This window comes from Pseudorca crassidens, chromosome 15 (genome assembly GCF_039906515.1).
Source record: "Pseudorca crassidens isolate mPseCra1 chromosome 15, mPseCra1.hap1, whole genome shotgun sequence".
In the NCBI taxonomy this organism is placed as follows: domain Eukaryota; kingdom Metazoa; phylum Chordata; class Mammalia; order Artiodactyla; family Delphinidae; genus Pseudorca; species Pseudorca crassidens.
Window position 1 is genome coordinate 66,538,182 of NC_090310.1, and position 22,164 is coordinate 66,560,345.

Sequence of the window (22,164 nt, forward strand, 5' to 3'; positions counted from 1 at the left end):
GGGTCTGGGTCTGTTTCCTTGTACCTTTTCTGTGTCTGCCACACAAAGGTGAGTGCTGCGTGGAGGGTGTGCCTGTGACCTCCCGAGCCCCTGCTGAGGACAGGCAGTTTAAATGGGGTGTGGTCTCAGTGAGGCCCGGGAAGCAGCCCTGTCCACACAGAGCCCCTCAGCCCGAAATCTGTGCCCCTTACCTCAGAGGAGCTGCAGCACCTGCATCCTGGGCCCCGTGTCCGGAGTTCACCAACAGGATGGGCAGCCCAGGAATTCAGCTTTGAGCAGAGGAGGGGGCCCAAGGTAGGGACAGTGTCAGCCACATGTCCTGAGCAGCCTGATCCCGGGGTGTCTGCTGGAGCCCTCGCCTGCTCTCTTGTTGACCAAACAACCAGTTGATTGAATGTCATGCTTTTCAAACAGTTGCTATGGACACAGACAGGCTGGAGACAATTCAGACCTTGAATCCATCAGGATAATGGAGGTGTCATAGAGGGGAAGGATCCTGGAACCTCAGCCTGGAATGTGGGCTCAGGAGTCAGATTGATTTGCACCAGGCTCTGACCCCTACCAGCTGTGAGGCCTAGAGCATGTGACTTTAGCCATTTGAGCTTCTCTCTAACATGGATGTATCCGTTACCTATTTCTGCATTAAAGAAATTACACCAAAACTTAGCAGTGGCTTAAAACAACAAACATGTATTATCTCACACAGTTTCTGAGAGTCAGGAACCCAGGAACAGCCGCAGTGTGTGGTTCTGGCCCAGGGGCTCTCATGAGGTTGCAGTCAAGTTGTCAGCTGGGGCTGCAGCCGTCTGAGGTCCTAACTGGGGCTGGAGGATCCACTTCCACGTGGCTCACTCATGCAGCTGGTAAATGAATGCTGGCTGTCAGCAGACTGCCTCAGTTCCTCCCCGCATGGACCTCTCCTTAGGGCTGCTTGAGTGTCCTCACAACATGGCGGCTGACTGCCCCCAGGGCCGATGATCCAAGAGAGCAAGAAAGAAGCTGCAGCGTCTGTTCTGACCTACCTCAAGTTATACTCGGTCATTTCCACAATATCCTGTTAGTTATACAGCCAATGCTGTTCATGACGTGAATATCAGGAGGTGGGATCACCGGGGTGTATGTTGGAGGCTGGCTACCACAGTGGGCTCATCATCTCCACCAGGAAGAGCTGCAGTGAGGCTTAAATGAGCTCACACATGGGAGGTGCCTGGTATCCAGTAAGCACTCAGGAAAGGGTCACTTTGATTAGCGTGAGCTGAAAACTCACCACCCTGTTGCTGCCTCACTTCCTTCATCGTTTCTGGGCATCCCCAAGACCTTCTGCCACTCTTTCATTTAGCAAAAGCTTGATGAGTCTCTACTGAGTCCAGGCCCTCTGCTGGGTGCTAGTGACACAGCAGTGACAAAGACAGATCCTGTCTCTGCTATCCCAGGTTCCACTGGCATAAATCTGGGTGATACAGAAGAAAGGCTGGCAGGTAAGGGGCTGCTTGGGACGGTGGTCAGGGCCGGCTTCTCTGCGGAGGCAGCCTGTGTTGCTGAGATCTGGATGAAGTGAAGGAGGAGACACGTGGTCAGAGGCGGGCAGAACATTTCAGGCAGATGCACCAGTAAGGTCAAAAGCCCCAAGATGGGAGTTAATGATCTGTGTTCAAGGAACAGAAGGGAGGCCCAAGGGAGTAGGGGCAGGAAATAAGGTCGGAAAAGCAAGAAGTAAGAAAAGTAAAAAGATTGGCTTTGAGTCTAAGGGCCATGGGAGTTTAGATTGTCTAGGTGAGATCCAATGGGGGCCTGGCCCCGGGCAGGGCAGTGGAGGTGGGGAGAAGTGGTGGGATTGCGGGATATCTTGAAGGTGGAGTTGTTTTTGAAGGATTTGCTGTTGAATGGGATGAGGGGGTGGGGTGAGAGAAAGAGGAGTCAAGTATGATTCCAAGGTTTCTCTTTTTTTTTTTTTTTTTTTGCCCGTGCCACACAGCATGTGGGATCCTAGTTCCCTGACCTGGGATCGAACCTGTACCCCCTGCAGTGGAAGCGCGGGGTCTCAACCACTGGATCACCAGGGAAGTCCCAATTCCAAGGTTTCTGACCCGAGCAAGCAGGAGGATGGAGTTGTCACAAGCTGAATTGGGCCAGACTGTCAGAGGAACAGATCAGGGTGGGTGGGAGATCAGACATTCGATTTTGGACCCATCAGACACCCAGGGCGAGATGTCAAGGAGGCGGTTAGAGATATGAGTCTGGTGGTTGAGACAGAGATTGGGCAGAAGATATAAATTTTGGAGTTGTCAGATATAGGTGGTGTTTAAAGCCACGAGTCTGGATGCAATCAGCAGGAGAGGGTGTGTAGAAAGAAGCAAGGAGCACCCAGCTCCTCTAGAATTTAGAGGTCAGAGGAAGGGAAGCCAGCAAGAGATAGAGCATGTGTGGCAAGAGAGGTGGGAGGAGAATGGGAGGGTCACCCAGAGATGAAGCCACAGTGTAACACAGCCTGCCTCTCTCTACTTCCACCCCTACCCCAGGTAGCATCAAGGTCCTGGAGGCCCCACAGAGCCCGTCCTTCCCTTCCACACATCATCCCTTCAGAGGCCTAAGGCAGTGCCTCTATCCTCCACGGACTTCTGTTTGGCCAGAATGTTCGGCCGTACCACCCACATCATTGCCAGCCTTTTATCACTCCACTCGCTCTCCCATGTCCCACTCTAGCTGTCTCTCTCTCTCTCTTAACAGCAGGGCTCAGCATTGAACAGGACTATCCCCTCCCTTCATTTAGACCCTTTCTCTGTTAATGCGACCTTAGACGAAACCAGCCTTTTGGGTAGCACCAAATTCAGATATAGGTGGGAAATAGTAAGAGATCTGGGCAGGTTAAAGGGAGGGGCTGTCGCATAGCACAGGGATATCAGCTCGGTGCTTTGTGACCACCTGGAGGGGTGGGAGAGGGAGGGTGGGAGGGAGGGAGACGCAAGAGGGAAGAGATATGGGAACATATGTATATGTATAACTGATTCACTTTGTTATAAAGCAGAAACTAACACACCGTTTTAAAGCAATTATACCCCAATAAAGATGTTAAAAAAAAAAAAAAGGGAGGGGCTGTGAAGAAGAAATGGGGCTGGTAATGTCTGAAAAGGGGTTAGATCAGCAAGGGTCTTGATTGCCACACCAAGGAGTTTGGACTGAGGAGGGAAAAGGATCCAGAGAAAGTTCTAGATTAGGGAAATGGCTCAATCAAGTGAGTTTTGCTTCAGGAGGGGCCGTGCTGGGTTGTGTTCTTGACCTTGTCCCTGATTAGCTCTCCCATGCTCACTGGCCAACTCTGGCTCCAGGATGAGCTGGCGTAGGGCAGGGAGGCCCTGCTCTGTGCAGATGGGGGTAGCGGCTGCAGACACAGAGGCTCTGTGGAGCTGGGAGGGCTCTTGGGGAGGCAGCTGCTCGGCTGGTTCCTCCACGTTTCCATGAGGGCAATGAGGCTTATATTAATGAGAGGTAATTATTGGCACCCGGATGGGCCTAAGTATAGCTCAGAGACAAAGGCAGTGCAAGGCAGCCAGCCGCTTCCCCTGCAAGGCTGAGGCCTGCCTATTTTAAGACTTCCCCAAGGTGAGGCTCCTGCCACCGCTGGGTGTCGGGTGACTGAAGGGTTGGCACCCAGAGTTCCAGGAATCCTGACCCAGAGAGCTCAGAGGGAATCAGTGTAGCCAGATGCCCAGACCACCCTCATGCAGACCCTCTACCGCCTAGAGGTGGAAACTGAGAGGGACCAGAGAGAGGGACCGGTCCAAGGTCACAGCAAATACAGAGCAGAGCCAGAGTTTGAATCCCGGTGCAGTTGCGTGCACTTTGCACTAAGCTGTGCAGCATCCTACACTGGACACCTTGGCCTGCCCCCAAGAAGCACAGTGAGGTGAGGACCGGAGCGTGACTATATTTATCAAGCACCTAGAGGCTTTCTGTATGACGTCACAATTCATCCTCATCGTAATCCTGAAAAGTAAAGATCCTCATACCCATGTTAGAGAAGAAGAAACTGAGGCTTAAGAGGAGTAATTAAATCTCCGAATGTCCCGCAGTAAGGAGAGAAAGAAGTAGGACCCAGTTACACCCTGTCTTAGGGTCAGATTCCCCAGGAAACAGACTCTGAGGTTTGCATGGGAAGTCTCTTGGGAACACCTGTGACAGGAGAGGAGCGCAGGATCGGGCAGGGGGAGGAGTTGAACGGAGATGCAGTTACAACAAAGGCCCTCAGTAAATCCCAGGGGAAGCTCTGGAGCTGGGATGGCACTTTTTTTTTTTTTTTTGCGGTACGCGGGCCTCTCACTGTAGTGGCCTCTCCCGTTGCGGAGCACAGGCTCTGGACGTGCAGGCTCAGTGGTCATGGCTCACGGGCGCAGCCGCTCCGCGGCATGTGGGATCTTCCCGGACCAGGGCACGAACCCGCGTCCCCTGCATCGGCAGGCGGACTCTCAACCACTGCGCCACCAGGGAAACCCGGGATGGCCCATTTGTTCTGAATTGGACAAGGAGACCAGACCTTGCGGCTGCACATCAATCAATTACTAGACACAGGCTGCCCCTGGGAAGAAGCATCACCTTGGGTGAGGCATCTCCCTTTGGCTGAGAGCAAGTCTTAACAGGTACCCGGCTGTGAACTGTCAGCAGCCAGTGCCCTTGGCAGCTGGAGACGTGAGTGCCTCAGTCCTGAAGCGAGGCTGAGGCTGGAGAAGCTGGCAGAAACCAGAGCACACTGGGTCTTTTGGACCTCCACTCTTCACTGAGGCACCTCTTCATGCTGCCCCACCCTCCTCACCCTCTACTCCTCAGCTGGCAACGCAGCCCCAGCATGGTCCCCTTCCTTCGCACACCCTCTAGTTCAGGAGGGCCAGTGGGGTTAAGAGTAAAGAGCCCTGGGTTCCAGGCTGGAGCGACCTTACTGTGAGGCCTCATGCTGTCCCTTCCCCAGGACGACAATCTTGGTCTCGCAGTTCCTTTAGCTCCAGTAGGCCACGTGGCTGGAGCTGAAGTTTAGAGGTCTGCAGAGACTAGCTCCCCAATTGCCTCGAATGCCAGGCTCAGAGTCGAGCGTTCGTCCCAAGAGCCATGGAGAGCCACTGAAGGGAAAGAACACTATTGCTTTGGCGTTTTAGAAATATCACTCCAGCTGCAATTTGCAAGCTGGATTGTAAGGGTCTTAGAGTGGATGCAGAGAGACCAGGGAGAAGGCTGGTGTGATTTTCCAGGTGAGCGGTGGGAGTGACATAGGCAGAGGCTACAGAGAGGGGATGGCAACAGAAAATATAACTGAGGCAGAATTGCTGTGGCTGTCATAGTTGGGGTTCCTCAGAAGCATGACCAAGGTAAAGATTCAAGTGCGAGTACTTTATTTGGGAACAGGCAGCACAGTGTGGGAGGGGGGAGATAAGGCAGAGAAGGGAGGTGGCCAATGAAAGGAACATTATCAGGCAAGTGATCTCTGTACGTAACTGGAGCTCCATCCCACTGAGGACTGTAGAGCCCATTCCTCAGTTGTCCCACCCAAGTGGGGAAGACCTGGGGTATTTATACACAAACTCCCCAACAGTCAGTGGCTGAGAGCTGCAGCCTGATGGCATATGGGGCAGGTGGGTAGGGTGGGTAATTCCCTGGCAGTCCTTGCCAGCCACGTGTGAGCAGAGCACACTCCAGCTGCCAAAGAAAGCACCCCCTCCCTCCGGCAGGGATGCACATGGTGACAGTTGGAAGCCAGCCTGTTGGGCACTGCAGTGATGAGGCCACAGGAGATATGGGTGGGGTACCCACAGCCACTGCTGTAGTGACCAATTGGACATGAGGTCTGTATCAGGCTCTCGTTGAAAGACACAGACACCGAACTCAGACTTCAGCAAAAAGTCTCTTAACTCTCATGTCGGAGACGTCAGGCAAGATCTTGACAGAGGACTCAAGGCTGACACTCAGACAAAGATAGCAGCCCTAACAGGAAGGAGGGTACTTCTTTCCCAAGAGTTCAGCCATAATCCCAGGGCCGACTCTCATTGGCTAACAAGGATCCTGTTCCCATCTCTGAGCCAGTCAGTACTCAGGGATGCAGGACTCTGATTGGCCAGGCCTGGGTCCTATGTCTACCCCTGGGGCTCTGGCATAGGACTGGCTCCACCTGGACCACAGGAACTGAGCCTGAATCATTTTCCAGGCACAGTGGGAGCTGTTACGAGGGGAAGGACAAGGAAGGTCGGGAGAGGGAAGAATTCATGGAGGTGCCAAGGTGTCTGGCTTGAGCCCCTACTGAGTGACATTGAAGCATTTTACTGATAGGGGGATACTATGGGCCTTCTCAGAACCCTGGGATGCACCGGCATTTAAGGTGGGGTAGAAGGATAGACACGCAGGGCCCCAGAAGTCAGAGACTATTTTAACAATGAGGATCCAGTCCCAGGAAGGAAAGCGGAGGTCACCTGTGGTCATTACAGTTTCTAGCTGGTATCTAGAGGTCTCCCTGAGGCTGGCAGCCCCCACTCGCCCTCCTTTAATCCCAGAGGCACCTCCAAGGCAGGGACCTGTCTAACTCCTCCCCCCACAAGCCCAGCAAGGGACCTCATCATCAAGACCACCAGGACTGAGGGCAGGGTTTGTCCCCCAGGGAATGAGGCTGTGCCCACACTTCACAGTTCACCAAGCACTTTCCTGCCCCCTCCCTCCCTTCCTCCTTTGGCCCCACTTGACAGATGCATAGTCTGAGGCTCAGGGCCCAGGTTCCCATGGTCCTCCTGGGGCAACTCTGGATTCCTGGGGTCGGGAGTGCCTGGCCTATGAAATTGAAGCCAGCTTCTCCCTGGGAGGGCTGGAGAAGGTGCCCCAGTCTGGGAGGAGAAGTGTTGTGTGCACTTCTGGGGCAGGGCTCTGCGGCTATCTTCTGCTTCTGGTGACCAACCCTCTCCACCTCTGGTATTTCTAGGGAGTCAGGCCCCTGCCAAGCCAGCGAGCCAGAGGGCTGTGTTTGCAAACTCTCCTGAGTTTTCAGTATTATTGGCCTTACTTGAGTGGCCATCAAGGACATACTGCTGCACACACAGTTCTCCAGCTGGAGAGCCGAGGAGGCTGGCTTCTGAGTCCAGGGACACTGCAGCCCCGAGGGGATGCAAGGAGGCCAAGAAAAGGCCAGGAGCAGGAGGGATATGCGGGTAGTTTTGCATTTGCCTGAAATTGTCTTCAAGAAGAGGTTTGCCCAGAGGGAGCTGCTGCGGGCTGGAGTGGAGGAGGATACTTGACAGTCTGGGACACTGACGGGGTGGCTGAAGTCTGAGTTACCTATTTCACCTTGGCTAGAACTGCTTCTCTCAGGCTCAGTTTCCCCACCTGTAAAATGGAGATAATGGTCCCCCACCACGCGTGGCTGTTGTAATGAAGATAAAAATGTGAGTCGGCAGACTCCCTCTCCAGGCTGGGGATAAATGCTCTGACAAGTTGCCTGGTGGAAGCAGAGATGCTTCCGATGTGGCTGTTCAGCTACAAGGACCATTGCTAAAATGCTCTGGACTTCAGGATTGGGGTCCCTCAGGCTCCCAGGGTCAGGGAGAGGCTCTGGCAGAGAAGGGGGAGAATTCCAGCCAGTGGACTCTGCAGAAGTCTCAGGGCTTGGGAAGCCTTGGGGCACATTTGGTCATGAAAATGGCTAGGTCCAAGGAAGTAATTCTCAGATCCCTGAGGGTCTTAGGGCCAGCAAGCTCCAGGTGACAATTGCAAGGCAGCTGTGCAGAGGGATAGGAAGAGCTGTGGGTCTCAGCCCTGCCTCAGCTACTGAACCCACTATGTGATCTTGGGTAAGTTCTTCCCCTCAGAGGGCCTCAGTTTCCCCATCTATAAGATGGGGGTTTCACCTAGGCCAGTGTTTTTCATGCAGTGTTTGGTGGGGTCTGGGCTTTGCCTTAAGAGCTGCCCTGTGGGGTGGGAGGGTGTCTCGGACACCTAAACTTATGCTTGGCGTATGAGTTTCCTATTGCTGCTGTAACAAATTACCACAAACTTAGTGGCTTAAAACACACAGATTTATTACCTTACAGTTCTAGAGATCAGAAGTCTAAAGTGGGTCGCAGGGCTGCATTCCTTCTGGAGGCTCTAGGGGAGAATCTGACTCCCTGCCTCTTGCAGCTTCTGAAGGCTGCCTGCATTCCTCGGCTCATGACCCCACACCGCTCCGACCTCTGCTTCCGTCATCACATCTCCCTCTTTGACTCTGACCCTCATGCCTCCCTCTGACAAGGACCCATGTGATTAGGTTGTGCCCCTGCAGAGAATCCAGGAAATCTCCCCATCTCAGGATCCTTAACCATATCTGCAACGTCCCGTTTAACATGTGAAGTATCATAATCACAGGTTCTGAGGATTAGGCCTGGGCATCTTGGGAGCCATCATTCTGCCTCCTGTACCTGGCTTCAGCCGGAGCCCGTCCACTCTGGCCCAGCCCCTCTGAGATATCCTCTGTCCCCAGTGCCCTTGGCCTCACTTGCTCCGTTCCAGCCGTACCAACTCCTTGCAGCTCCTCAGCGCACCAGGCACACAGGCCGGACCAAGCCTTGGGACCCCTCCAAGCATGACTAGTGGGGTCCAGGGCTGAGAAAGCTTGCTGACCTCCCCCTCTGCCCCATGGTACAGATGGAAAGACTGAGGCCCAGAATGGAAAGGGACTTACCGAAGTTTGAGACTGGCATTTCCAGGATGGTTCTGGCTGGAAGGCCCATTTTACAATAGAGAAACTGAGGCACAACGGCTCCACCCACTCGTCATCCTGAGGATATGCTCCTGCTACTGACTTGCTGGGAACTCTGTCCCAGGCCAGGTGTCATTGATTCATCCCAGTAGCAAAGGATGGGCTGATGGGCTTGTTGGCCTGTCTGATGGCTGCAGCCCCCAGCCTCTAGCCCAGGGGTCACACTCAGTAGACTTTTGTTGAGGACAGAGTGGGTTTTTACAGAGGGTTTACATGTTGATGTAAGGATTCTTCTGCTAAAATAGAGGTGGGACAGTACTGCCCTCAGACCTGGGTAAGAGGGGCCCCGGCCCCAGGCCCCACTCTTCAGAAGGCCTCTCTGGCCCTCTCTCAACCTTGTTGTTCCCCACGAGGCAAGGAAGGTTCAGGGGCCAAGGGAACATGCCCACCCAGAGCCTACATCCCCCTTTCGACCACACTCTGCAGCCTGGGCAGACCCCAGCCTGGAATTCCCTGCGCCAGAGACCCCAGGCCTGCTTCCAGGGCCAGCACAGATCCTCCCATGGTGGCCTACACTGCCAGTGGGACCAGCCCTAGGGCTGAGGGGTGGCTGTTTGGGGGGCATGTGGAGTGAGCTGGGGGTGCACGCATGGGTGGGGCTCCTCGTGGTGAGGAACAGAGTCAGAGACAGGAGGAAAAGGGAGGGCAGGCAGCTTCCCCCTGACCACATGCTGCCGTGGAATTTGGAGGAGACCAAGAAGTCTGAGTTCGAACCTGGCTTTCCAGGTTATTGTGAAAATATGTTCGTCAAGGTAGGAGAGTAGAACGTATTTTGTTTAAAGTCTTGCTAGCCTGAGATGTCGCTTTTATTTATCCGTATGGTATGTGGGTCTCCATTTGTACTCGTGATTCCCGACCCACAATGTTAAGGGCAGGCCAGGAGTCTTCAGAAATCCTCCCAACCTTGAGATCTGCGGGGGTCTGGCTGACCTTCCCAGCATCCTATCCCCTCCACATCCAGCTAACGCCTGTCTGTCTTCTCTCCCCAGATTAGCTGCTGCCCGGGAGAGGAGACCCGGGCAACGCGCTAGGGCAACGGCCCCTGCCCCGAGGGCCGGGATCATGAAAGGCCTCGGTGACAGCCGCCCCCGCCACCTGTCCGACAGCCTGGACCCACCACACGAGCCCCTGTTCGCAGGGCCTGATCGCAACCCTTACCTGCTATCGCCCACGGAGGCCTTCGCCCGCGAGGCTCGCTTCCCTGGGCAGAATGCTCTGCCAGGGGACGGGCTTTTCCCGCTCAACAACCAGCTGCCACCACCCAGCAGCACCTTCCCCCGCATCCACTACAACTCCCACTTCGAGGTGCCAGAGGAGAGCCCCTTCCCCAGCCACGCCCAGGCCACCAAGATCAACCGGCTGCCCGCCAACCTCCTGGACCAGTTTGAGAAACAGCTGCCTATCCACCGCGACGGCTTCAGCACTCTCCAGTTCCCCCGCGGGGAGGCCAAGGCCCGGGGCGAGAGTCCTGGCCGCATCCGCCACCTGGTCCACTCGGTCCAGCGGCTCTTCTTCACCAAGGCGCCCTCCCTGGAGGGCACGGCAGGCAAGGTCGGCGGCAATGGCGGCAAGAAAGGTGGCCTGGAGGACGGCAAGGGCCGGAGGGCCAAGAGCAAGGAGCGGGCCAAGGCCGGGGAGCCCAAGCGGCGCAGCCGTTCCAACATCTCGGGCTGGTGGAGCTCCGACGACAACTTGGATGGTGAGGGTGGCACCTTCCGCAGCGGTGGCCCAGCCTCTGGACTGATGACACTAGGCCGCCAGACAGAACGCAGCCAGCCACGCTATTTCACGCACGCCTACAACACCATCAGTGGGCACATGCTCAGAGCCGCCAAGAACAACACCGCCGAGCTGACCGCCCCGCCACCCCCGCCGGCACCCCCGGCCACCTGCCCCAGCCTTGGGGTGGCCTCGGACACCAACTATGTCAAGCGGGGCTCCTGGTCCACCCTGACCCTCAGCCACGCCCATGAGGTCTGCCAGAAGACCTCAGCCACCTTGGATAAGAGCCTGCTAAAGTCCAAATCCTGCCACCAAGGTCTTGCCTATCATTACCTGCAGGTGGGTCCCTGCCAGGGTCAGGGGAGGGGGAGGGATTGTGGGGAAGGCACCAGTTTGAAGTCCAGCTCTGTCACAGATGGACTTGGAAAGTTGTTTCACTCAGGCCTCTGTTGACTCGCTTAGGAAATGGGTGGCTGGTGGTATCTTGCTAGTAAAAGGATTCCTTCCACTGGTCATGCTCTCAGCAGACATTGATTAGGACCCTTTTGAGACCGGCCCTGAGTAGGGACCAAAACATGTCCCTTCCCTTTAGAAGAAAACTATGGAAGCCGTGCCTTCTATCCCCTCCGAGGACCAATTGCACGGCATTCTGCTTGCCAGCCTCCTGCCTGGTACTGCCCCCAGACTGGGGGCTCCTTGAGGATAGGGACCATATCTGGTGCAGCTCTGTGTCCCCAGGGCCCAAGACAGGGTCTGTCATACAGGAAGTGCTCAAGAAACATGAGAGGAGAGAGGGGTAGATGAACAGATGGACCCTTGAATGAATAGAGTGAGAAATAAATAAGACATAGTCCCGATTATCAGGATGCTGGGAGAGAAAGACACATGAGCAGACACTCCTGTCAGCATGAGCGGAATGTGCTGGAGATGAGCAGGGGGACTGCAGGAGCCCCGAGGCCCTAAATCAGTTTGGGGAACTAGCTTTTTTCTTTCAAACACTAATGTTTATTGAGGCACTTATTATGCACCAAGGCTGCACTCCTGGCAAGTGGCAGAAGGCTCAGAGACATCTCTGCTGCTACACTTGTGCTGGGCCTCTCAAGGGCAGGGTGAGTGGCTGAGAACTGGGTGGCTCCCGGTACCAGAGCCCAAGCTGTGGGTGAAAGTTACAGGAAGTAGATTTCGGTTCACCTGCAGATGGAAGGGGCTGTTTCAGTAGGTAGTGAGTCCCTCATCCTGGAGGGCATGTCAGCACAGGCCTGGCCAGCCTTTGGGAACACATTAGCTGCATTTTGTGTGTGTGTGTGTGTGTGTGTGTGTGTGTGTGTGTGTGTGTTACGCGGGCCTCTCACTGTAGTGGCCTCTCCCGTTGCGGAGCACAGGCTCCGGACGCGCAGGCTCAGCGGCCACGGCTCACGGGCCCAGCCGCTCCGCAGCATGTGGGATCTTCCCGGACCGGGGCATGAACCCGTGTCCCCTGCGTCGGCAGGCGGACTCTCAACCACTGCGCCACCAGGGAAGCCCCATTAGATGCATTTTGAACCGGATGAACATCAAAGTCTGACCTGAGTTCTTGTCATTCCATATAAAATTCCAAAGACAGTGAGACTATGGGGGGAGGAGGCTATTTTTTTCAATAGGAGGGAAATGAAATCTAGGCAGTATTTTATATATTTAAGGCTTTTGTGGCTCTCAATCTACTTCCTTAGCTTAGAAACATCAGAGGGGGTGGTGTGTGACCTAGCTCCCTCTCAAATGATATGGTTTGGTCTGATCACGTGAAAATGCTTCAGAAACACCGTGAAACGGTGGCCCTGCAGGCCCTGGAGTGGTGCTGCCTGCTTGCTCAACAGGAAGTAGGTGGGTAAGGGCTGGGGAAGCAACAGGTGTTGAGCAGGGATATACAAAGCCACCTTCCCAAGGGACAGGTGCAGGTAGGAAGGATTGACTAGCAAATGGTTTGGGGTAGAATGTGCAGGTCCTGGCGACTGGCTGGGCAGTCAGTTGGGGAGGAGGGTGTTAACGGGAAAGCCGCAGGGGTGGGGACCTGGGATGGGAAGCCCAGGCAGGGACCCTCCCTCAGCCGAGAACCAGCCACTGGCATTGTGGGAACTGAGAAGAACGTGGTCTCTGTGCAGGCGCGGTGACTTGGGGAGTGTGGTGAGCACTTGTGGGCGTGGCGAAGAATGGGTGTGCTGTGTACACTGAGAAACGTGTGCCTGGGTGTCCGCGGTGACATATAGACCCAGTGAAGGTGTGTGCTCTGTATGTGTTGAGGCGGGGACACGGTGAGGAGGGACACGTTGAGATGTGTCCGCGGTGCAGTGGTGGCTGGTGTGCACGTGAGGAGGTGTGTACGCTCTGTGTTCACATCGTGCACTCACTGAGGTGTGGGCACGTGATGAAGTGGCTGGGGTGCATCCTTGGGGAGAGGGGTGTGTCCTTGGGGAGAGGGGTGTGCGGGGAAAGGGTATGCTTGCTCTCTGAGGTGCGTGTACATGGCACGGCGTGTTCACCCTGTGCTCGGGCTGAGGTACGTGTGAGTGCTGAGATGAGCGTACTCCATAACGAGGTGAATATCCACTGTGTGGACACATCGGTGGGTATCAAGTGAACAAGAGTGTAGACAGTGTGTGCTGCCCTGGAGCAGCTGGCAGAGCCTGGCCTCAGAAGGGCAGGGGAGGTCCCCTCAGTTGGTTTCTGCCACCGTAACCACTGAGGACCGGGGCTGCCCTCACAGCTGTGACCTTACCCTTATCACAACCCCCTTCCACAGATGGGGTCCCTGGAGTTCAGATGGGAACACTGAGCACTTTTTCCAGCTCACCACATGGCTGCCAGACCCCACAAAGCCCTTGTTCTCTCTGTACCTCAGTTTACCCACCTGTAGGATGAGGAATGTTGTTTGGCCCCAAAGACCTCACCTCCGTACTGATGCGCTGGGGTCCCCTGATTCATCCTCCCCCACCATCCTAGGGTCCAGGGACCTCTCTCAAGCCTGCTGTTCTTATCTGGGCAGTGGGATCATAAGCTATCCACTGAGATAGCAGGGGAAGTGATGGGAACACAGGGGTTGCTCAGAAGGGTAGCTGCAGTGGAAGCCGTTGTGAGCATTCTGTCTGGACGGTTTTGCTGGGGCACGCTCAGCCTGGGATCCACGGAGATCTGAGGCTGGAGAAGGCCACACAGGGAAGCTGCGGCAGAACTGGCTCTGGGACCCAGGTATCCTTCCCAGCCCTGGCTCCGCTCTGCTCGTGGGTGCCTTTAGTGGCAGTACCCTGCACCGAAGGCTGAATTCCCCGAGGTGGGCAGCGAGGGAGCTTCAGGGGCCTGGAGATGGGGGTTCTAGCGTGCAGCTCACTCCCCAGGTGATGAGCCCGAGGCTGGGTGGCCGGCGGCGCGCTGGGGGTGTGCGCTGCCCCCTGAGCCACCCTTGCTGAGGGCTGTCCGCCCAACCCCAGGTGCCCGGAGGCGGTGGCGAATGGACCACCTCGCTGCTGTCCCCGCGCGAGGCGGACTCCACAGGCGAGGGCCACATCCCGTGCCGGCGAATGCGCAGCGGCAGCTACATCAAGGCCATGGGCGACGAGGACAGTGACGAGTCCGGCGGCAGCCCCAAGCCCTCCCCCAAGACGGCGGCGCGGCGCCAGAGCTACCTGAGGGCCACGCAGCAGTCGCTGGGAGAGCAGAGCAATCCCCGCAGGTGAGCGCACGGTCCCGCCCCCTAGAGTCTCGCCCGCAGGCCAGCCCTGACCCCCAGAAGCCCCACCGTGGGAGAGCCTCTCCGAAGTCCAAGTCCCGCCCCAGGAAGCCTCTGCTCACCAGTGAGTCCTGCCCCCTGGGAACCCCGCACCAGAAGCCCTGGTCACCTGTGAGTTCTGCTCCCTAAGGGGACCACTCCCTTAAAGTGAGCCACGCCCGCAGGCTTACCCTGCTCCACTGGGGCACCGCCCACTTGTGAGCGCTCCTCTGGGAAAGCCTCTTTACACTTGTACCGCCCTGGCTCACAGGCAAGCTTTGCCCTCTAGGTGAGCCCCTCACAGGTATGTCCCACCCCTGGGAACCTCGCCTTCCTCCTCTTCAGCCGCCCGCCCGGAGATCCCAGCCCCACAGATGAATCCTGCCCTCCAGCCTCAGACCCAGGTGAATCCCCACCCCCAATGATCCAGGCCCCCTAGGTGAACCCTCCTTCCGGTTAGTCCCCTTCCTGAGATCTTCATCCTTAGCTTGGCCCCTGCACTTTGATGAGTTGACTCCGGAGAGCCCCGCCATTCGGTGAACCCACCCCATAAGCCCCCCACAGTTAAGTCCTGACCACAGGTGAGCCTTATCCTTTGGTAAATCATAAGGGGAGTCTCTCCGGAGTGATTGGCCCAGGTAAACCCTGCCTACATCCCCAGATGATTTCCACTCGTACAGGGGAACTGCCCTCGGAGACCCTCTTCTTCAGGTTAGAGAACCCTGCCCTTAGTGAGCCCACCCCTTGTGCCAGCACTGCCCAGGGAAGGCCAGAGCCCCCTCTGCCAGTGCCCCTGTAATTGACCCCTGAGTTGAGCTCCGAGATTGGGGATGAGGGAGGATCCAGAAGTGAAAGGGAGATAGACAGCCTTCACCTGTCCCATCACCCGGCCTGGCATTCCACCAATGGAGCCCCATCCTGTTGCTTTAAGACTGGGAAGAGTTAGTGAAAGCGTGGAAAATGAAACACGTGCACACAGGAAGCAACAAATAACATGTTAGAGAGAGAAGTGAGCCTTTCACATGCAGAAGTCACCGTGGGGATTAGAACAGAAAAGAATGAGTGCAAATCAGGTGAAAGTTGGTATAGGTGATTCAGAACCCGCTGAGGGAGAGAAACAAAAGCAAGTCAGAAACAGACAAAGGACTTGGAAGAGTTAAAGGAAACAAGCTTAGCCCTAGTTCTTCTACTCCTGGGGGCAAGAGCCAGAGCTTCATTGGAGGAGGTAGCCTAGGAGGACTGCAGCAGAGGGAATAGAGCAGGGCAGGTGACAGTAGACTGAGGCAGGGAGTCTCATTGGCTGAGACAGAGGCAGGGAATGGCCTCCAGGTGGGAATTCAGGACACCACCAGCCATTCCTAGGTCTCACCCTCTCTGAGCCTCAGTTTCCCTAGCTTTAAGTGAAGGGGGCTGAGCTAGATGATCTCTAAGACCCCTTCTACTCCTGAGATCCTGCAATTCCTTGAATGACCTGTGGGCATGGAGGTGGGAAAGGTGGGCAGGACCAGGGCCCAGGCCTTGAATGAGAGGGAATTGATAATAGTAGTACAGGCATACCTCAGACCACCGCAATAAAGTGGATATGGCAATAAAGTGAGTCACACGAAATGTTTTTGTTTTCCAGTGCATGTAAAAGTTGTGTTTACCCTATAGTCTAAGTGTGCAATAACATTGTCTTTTTAAAAGTACATACCTTAATTTTAAAATGCTTTATTGCTGAAAAATGCTAACCATCACCTGACAACTCCGGGTTGCCACAAACCTTCCATTTGTTAAAAAGAAAAGAAGAGAAAAACAAAATAAACAATATCTGCAGAACGCAGTAAAGTGAAGTGCAATAAAAGGAGTATTCCTGTAGTAACAGTAACGCGGGCCATCTGTCAGCCCTCGCTGCGCTCTGGGCTCTATGCCTGCCCCAGTGCCCTTGAATCTGCGTCACTGAAACCTCCTTACAGCCCCAGCAGGCAGGCACAGTGACATCCCCCACTTTATAGGTGAGGAAACTGAGACTTAAGGGGTGACGACTTGCCCAGGGTCACCCAGTGAGGAAGCTGGATTCCAAGCCAAGTTTGTCTATGTCAAGGCCCTGAGCTATTGGCGGCTTGGACCTTATTTCCAGAGCAGGGGAGTTGGGGAGGGGGAGGCCCAGGGTCAGGTAGATGTGAGAAAGATTGAAGAGCCAGGGCTATGGGGAGAAGTGGTGAGTCTTCAGGGGCCTGGTGGAGGCCACCTGGACATTGTGTCAAAACTGATGACCTTTGGGCGGCCCTGGCCGGAGGTCAAGGCTGTGGGCCTGGACCCATCTCCTCTGTCCAGCCCCTGGAATTGCCCCAGGCCTGCAGAGGAGGGGGCTGTAGAATTGAGCTGGTGTGGCCCACCCCTGGTTTGAAACAGTCAAGAGCAAGCTTGTGCTGCCACCTCGCGGTTGCAGTGGGCATGACAGGTGAGGGCCATCGGCACTCTCCGGACTCACAAGGCCTCCAAAGGCTGGGAGCAGCTCTCCCCTTGCTCATCACCCCCCACACTACCCGGGATGGCAGTGACTTCCATTTTACCCTCTGCCCCTGGATAACCTTGGCCCGTTTCTCCCCCTCTGGGCCTCAGTTTCCCATGCTGAACAAAGGGTGGGCTGAGCCCCATCTGCTCCCCATCCCCACCAGGAGTCTGGACCGCCTGGATTCAGTGGATATGCTGCTGCCCTCCAAGTGTCCGAGCTGGGAGGAGGACTACCACCCCGTCAGCGACAGCCTCAACGACTCCAGTTGTATCAGCCAGGTAAGGGTGGCAGGCAGCCAGAAGGTCAGAGGGCTTGGGAGAGCCCCAACTCCCACCCAGGAAAAGGACAGACGTCCAGGTCCAGCCTCTGCTGAGTGGCCCCCGAATATCTGCCCTGTGCTTCTGTTCGGTCTTTGTTCCTGAAGCTGCCTGTGTGTGTCTCTTCCCCACTGACTGTCCTGTGGCTGGAGAGCAGTCACAGGGCCTCACACTGATGGCCTAAGCTGTGGGCCCAGAGGAAGGGGCCATACCACTGCCTTAGACCCAGGAGCCCTGAGGATAGGGTACTGGAGACCTGGGTTTGAGTCCCAGTCTTGTCACTGACAGTATGAACCCAGGACAAAACACCCCCTCCCTGAGCCTCAGTTTCCTGATTTACCATCGGAGGGTGATCATTCCTATTTCAAAGGGTTGTGAGGAATCAGTGAGATACAAACATAATGTGCTCAGCAAAGGGTGGCTCCCTTGATGGTTAGCATTGGCATCTTGCTGTGTGACTTCGGGCAAGTTGCTTCTCCACTCTGGACCTCCATGTCCCACCTGATCAGTGGAGAGTTGGACTTCCAGGGCCCAGCCAGCTCTGCCACTAACAGCGGTAAACACGCTGTGCTGTACCATTAATTCTCTCAACCATCAGCTAGCTCCTTGATCCCTCACAGCCACGCCCAGATATCATCAATATCCCCATTTCCTAGATGAGGAAACTGAGGCCCAGATAGGGGTGGGTCACAACAGCTAGGAAGAGGCAAAGCTGGGCAGAGATCTAGGGCTGTCAGACCCAGACCTGGACCTCAGCCCCTACCGTGTTGTGCACAGTACTTTACAGTTTGCAAAGGGACGACCAGTCAAGGCTTGAGGGCTCCCCCCATGGTGTGGATGGGGAGACGAGGCCCAGAGAGGGCAGACATCTGCCAATAGTAGCACAGTGGGGCAGTAGAGGCAGCCAGGTGCAGACGCAGCCACCTCTCTGGTCAGGAACAGGCCCCAGGTCCCGCCGTGTGCAGCCCCACGGCCTGGGCTAACGGACTGCTTAAAACTTTCGGATTCCAGCTCCTTACCACCCCATATTCCTGGCCCGGCCAAGCCCGCCCCAGCCCCCATCCTCAGCACTGTCGTTCCCACGCTCCAAGGAGACTGACCTCAGACGTGGGGAGAGGGAGAGCCCCCCACCCCCGACCAGGGGACCCTTTGCCCCACCGTCCTCATCCAGGCCCCACCAAGTCTCACCTGTGCCGTTGTCCTGTCCTGGACTCCGGGCCTGCCACCCCCAATCTATTCTCAGCGGCCAGAGGGAGCTTGTAAAAGACAGAAGTCAAATCACGTCACCTGCTCCGAAGCCTCCCATGGCTTCCGCCTCACCCTAGTGAAAGCCAGACCTGTGAAGCCCGGCCTCCCTCTCAGATGTGCTCCCCGACTTACTCTGTCACCCACTCTGCTCCAGCCACTCTGGCCCCCTTTGGCCCCTCACACACCTCATTCCTGCCCCAGGCCCCCTGCATTTGCTCTGCCTCTCCCAGGAGCATCTTCTCTCAGATCTTTGCACAGCTGGTTCTTCTCCGTGTCCCAGGTCTTGGCTCAAATGTCACCTCAGAGGGACCTGCCCTATCGCTTGCCTCAGGGGGTCCCCGGGGCCCTGTTTCCTTACTCTGCTTAATTTTCTTGACAGCACTTCTCACTATCTGGAACTATACTTGTTAGTTGATGTCTGTCTCACTCTTAAGACTGGGAGTTCCCTGCAGACGGGGACCTTGCTGTCTTGTCCCCACAGAGTCCCCAGCACATGGCACAGGGCACGTAGGTCTGCTGAATGGATGGCGTCCCTCCCTGTCTCTCCCATCCTGCCTGTTCTCTCATCCCTCAGTCTCCCTGTCGGTCTGTGTCTGTCTCCCTCTGTTTTTCTCTCCCCTCATTCACATTTTTCTCTGATTCTCTCCAGCGTGTCTCATTTCCATGTTTCTCTCTGGGTCTGTCTGTCTCTCTCACACCCACCGTCTCCATCCCCTGCCTGGCCCTGGCACCTGGAACAATTTTGTCCTTTGGCTACACGAAAAGGTACACGGAATGAGCCAGGCTGGGGACCCCAGCAGGTCTCTCCAACTACGCCCTGCCCAGCCCCAGCTCTCCCCTAGCGCAGGGTCCTCTGAACCCCCAAACCCTCATCCCATGAAGCTTGAGTGACCTGAGCCACATATGTCACCCCAAAGTCAGAGATGTCCAGTTCTGTCTGTGTCTCTGAGGCCTCAACTCCTGCCAGAAGAAACCCCGCTCCCACCAGTCACTGGACTGTGTAAGCCCTGACCAGGGAAGAGAAGCCTCTGGACTCTGTCCCTAATCTGTACATCCTGGGAGCTGCCTGCCCAGGTGAGAGGCAGCAGACAGGACATCCATGGTCCCAGAAGCCAACCCAGGAGAAAGACTTACAAACAGCAGATTACAAGTCTCCAACAACACCCAGCCCCAGAAGGAGTGAGCCTCCCACCCCTGGAGGAAGCCAAGACCTCTCAGCAACTGGGCCTCAGCCAGTCTGGGGAGGAGGTTAGACCAGCCAGCCACAAGTTCTCTTGCAGCCAGGCCTGAATACCCAACCCTAGCCCCCAGCCTCGGTCTCCCCATAACCCTCCCCCATCTCTTTCCTGCAGATGTTTGGACAGTCCTCCCTGATCCCCCAGTTGTTTGGCCACGAGCAGCAGGTCAGTATGTTTGCCATTCTCTTGTCCCCCAATCCCAGAGGCCAGGGCTGGGTCTCAGGCACCTCAGTGGTCCTGGCCCCTGAGCCGGGCAGGTACAAGCAGAGCCAGCACCAGGAAAGCCCCCTCCAGTGAAGGTAGTGTCAGGAATCACATTGGTGCCTGGACCTTCCACTCTTTGGCCCTATCGCTTCACTTCTCTGTGCCTCAGTTTCCTCTTCTCAAAAATGGAAAAGAATGGGCTAGGATCTATGGATGGGGCGAGAATAACCCCAGGATATTGGCATAACATTGTAAATCAACTATACTTGAATTAAAAAAAAGTTTTTTTTAAATAATAACCCCAAGATAAAGGAAGGTGTACCCTGAGAGCTTCTAGCTCCCTCCTTCCTCTCATTCCCCAAAGCCTGGGAAAGGCCTGGGGAGACTTTTCCATTTGGACAGATCAGGGGCTGGGGGCATTGGCCTTCACATCCCAGCCACAAGATCCCCTGACTTATCTCCTTTCTTGGGTTCCAGTAAGACCTTTAAGGATGTTAGGGTTCTGGAATGAATGCAGAGACTTTTCAAGCTTACCAAAGGTGGTGAAGACGACACCAGTCCTGGCACTGTCTACCTGTCCTAAGGGTGCCCCATCCCACGCATACCCATCCTGCCCCTGGAGGTGGTCCTCTCCTCCCTCCCAGGCCCCAGCCCCAAGGCCAGACAGAGAGGCAGGGAAGGTGCTCTGGGCCCAAGTCCTCATTGGGGCCAGGAGTGGCAAGGGACTGATCCAAGGCCACACGGCCTACAGGGCAGAACTGGGACTGGCTCCACATCTCCTGATTCCAGCCACGAATGCCTCATGTGCCTCCCACCTTCATATCATAATTCTTCTTGGGCACATTGTTGCAGAGGGTCTTTGGGGAGCCCACAGTGGGCCAGGTGACCTCTTCCTTCCTTCAACAGCCTCATGATAAGGGTGTGATGTGTTCACATATAAAACCCCCAGGGCAGTTCCCTGCGCATAGTACGTCCTCAATGAGATACATACCAACAGCACTAACCAGCTGGCCTCTCCCTGGGAGCTTGGGAGCATCTTAACCGACACTGACAAATCTTTGCACTTGCCCCACAAAGTTGCCTGTAATAACAGGTACAGGTTATCAGGTGCTTAGTTTTCCCAACTCTATTCGAAGCATGTGATTATGAATGATCTCATTTCATCTTGACCACAATCCTGTGAAATCTGGTCTCTAATTAGCCCCCATTTTACAGATGGGGAAACTGAGGCACAGAGCAGTTAAGTGACTTGCCCATATTCCTCTTGTGAGAAAATGATGGAGCCGGGAATGAAACTCTGGCAGTCTAGCTCCAGAGGTGGGCCATTACCGTGCAATCCCTAATCAAGACCTCATCGCCTTTGGCAATCACAGGGACCTCTCAATACACCTCAGGCTGCAGCTTTGGAGGATAAACACCTATCTCTTTAATACCCTATCCAAGTGAATTTTGGGTATGTCACATGGACTACGTTTTAATTTATCAGTGCTGTCTGATAGAATTTTCTGTGATGATTGGAAGCGTTCTATCATCCATGCTGTCCAGTGAGGTAACATGAGCAAGTGAAATGTGGCTTGTGTGAGTAAGGAACTGAATTTTATTTACTTTAATTAATTTAAACCTAAATAGCCACGCATGGTTGGTTGCTACCGTATGGAACAGAGCAAATTTAGGCCTTTCCAAACATATACTCCAAATTGGGTGATGATCAGGAATTCCCTGGCAGGCCAGTGTTCAGGACTCCGCGCTCTCACTGCCGAGGGCCCGGGTTCAATCCCTGGTCGGGGAACCAAGATACCACAGGCCGCGCGGTGCAGCCAGAAAAAAAATTGGGTGATGATCCGTCCAGTCGTTTTCCCTGATGCAGTGCCAGACGAGTCCACAGGCATTCTAGTCCATTTAGACAGGGAAACACTGACCCAGAGAATAGTGCTGGCCCGCCTGAGGTCACACAGCCAGGTCCAGGGCACACTGGCCCCAGATCCAGCTTCATCTTTTCCTCCACATGGTGTTCAGTCAACTTTTGCCCCCTCCCGCGTAGCCCAGGTGTCTTCCCGGACCCCTACCCAGTGTCCATGTTCAGCCAGCTGACTCCTCAGCTTATACTCTGTGATCCCCAGGTACCACGATGGCCTGAGACATGGGTCAGACAGACCCTTCCAGAACCATTGGAGAGTGTATGTATGGTGAGCCCCCTCTGCACTCACACCCCCAGCTGCAGCTTTGTAGGATCTTGTTTCTAGAGGGACACTTAGAAACGATCCAGATGAGGTTGAACTAGATGTGAGATGGCAAATAGCATATATACCTCCGTTCCCCATACTGTCCATGGCAGGTGTGACTAATCAGTCCTCACTGCCACTACCCTCATTCCAGTATTATTTTCCCTCACCAGACTATTGCATCAGCTTCATTTCTGGCCTCTGCCTCCATTCCAG

General features: G+C 55.3%; 1 protein-coding gene across 10 annotated transcripts in view; it reads left to right on the plus strand.

Annotated features, from left to right (window-relative positions):
• The window catches only part of DLGAP4 (DLG associated protein 4), a 202,486-nt gene that overhangs the window by 100,599 nt on the left and 79,723 nt on the right, over positions 1-22,164 (plus strand). For 6 of the 10 annotated variants that reach the window (XR_010935248.1, XR_010935249.1, XM_067708038.1 and 3 more), the window contains exons 3-7: positions 9,751-10,822; positions 13,945-14,186; positions 16,883-16,997; positions 19,637-19,687; positions 21,847-21,912. Coding sequence is in view for 8 of the 10 variants with exons in the window: in XM_067708038.1 (XP_067564139.1) it covers positions 9,824-10,822; positions 13,945-14,186; positions 16,883-16,997; positions 19,637-19,687; positions 21,847-21,912 (1,473 nt within the window). In the remaining 2 variants the exon portion in view is untranslated. The remainder of the gene's footprint in view (positions 1-9,750; positions 10,823-13,944; positions 14,187-16,882; positions 16,998-19,636; positions 19,688-21,846; positions 21,913-22,164) is intronic. The other 4 variants (XM_067708035.1, XM_067708034.1, XM_067708032.1 and 1 more) reach the window with 3 other exon arrangements.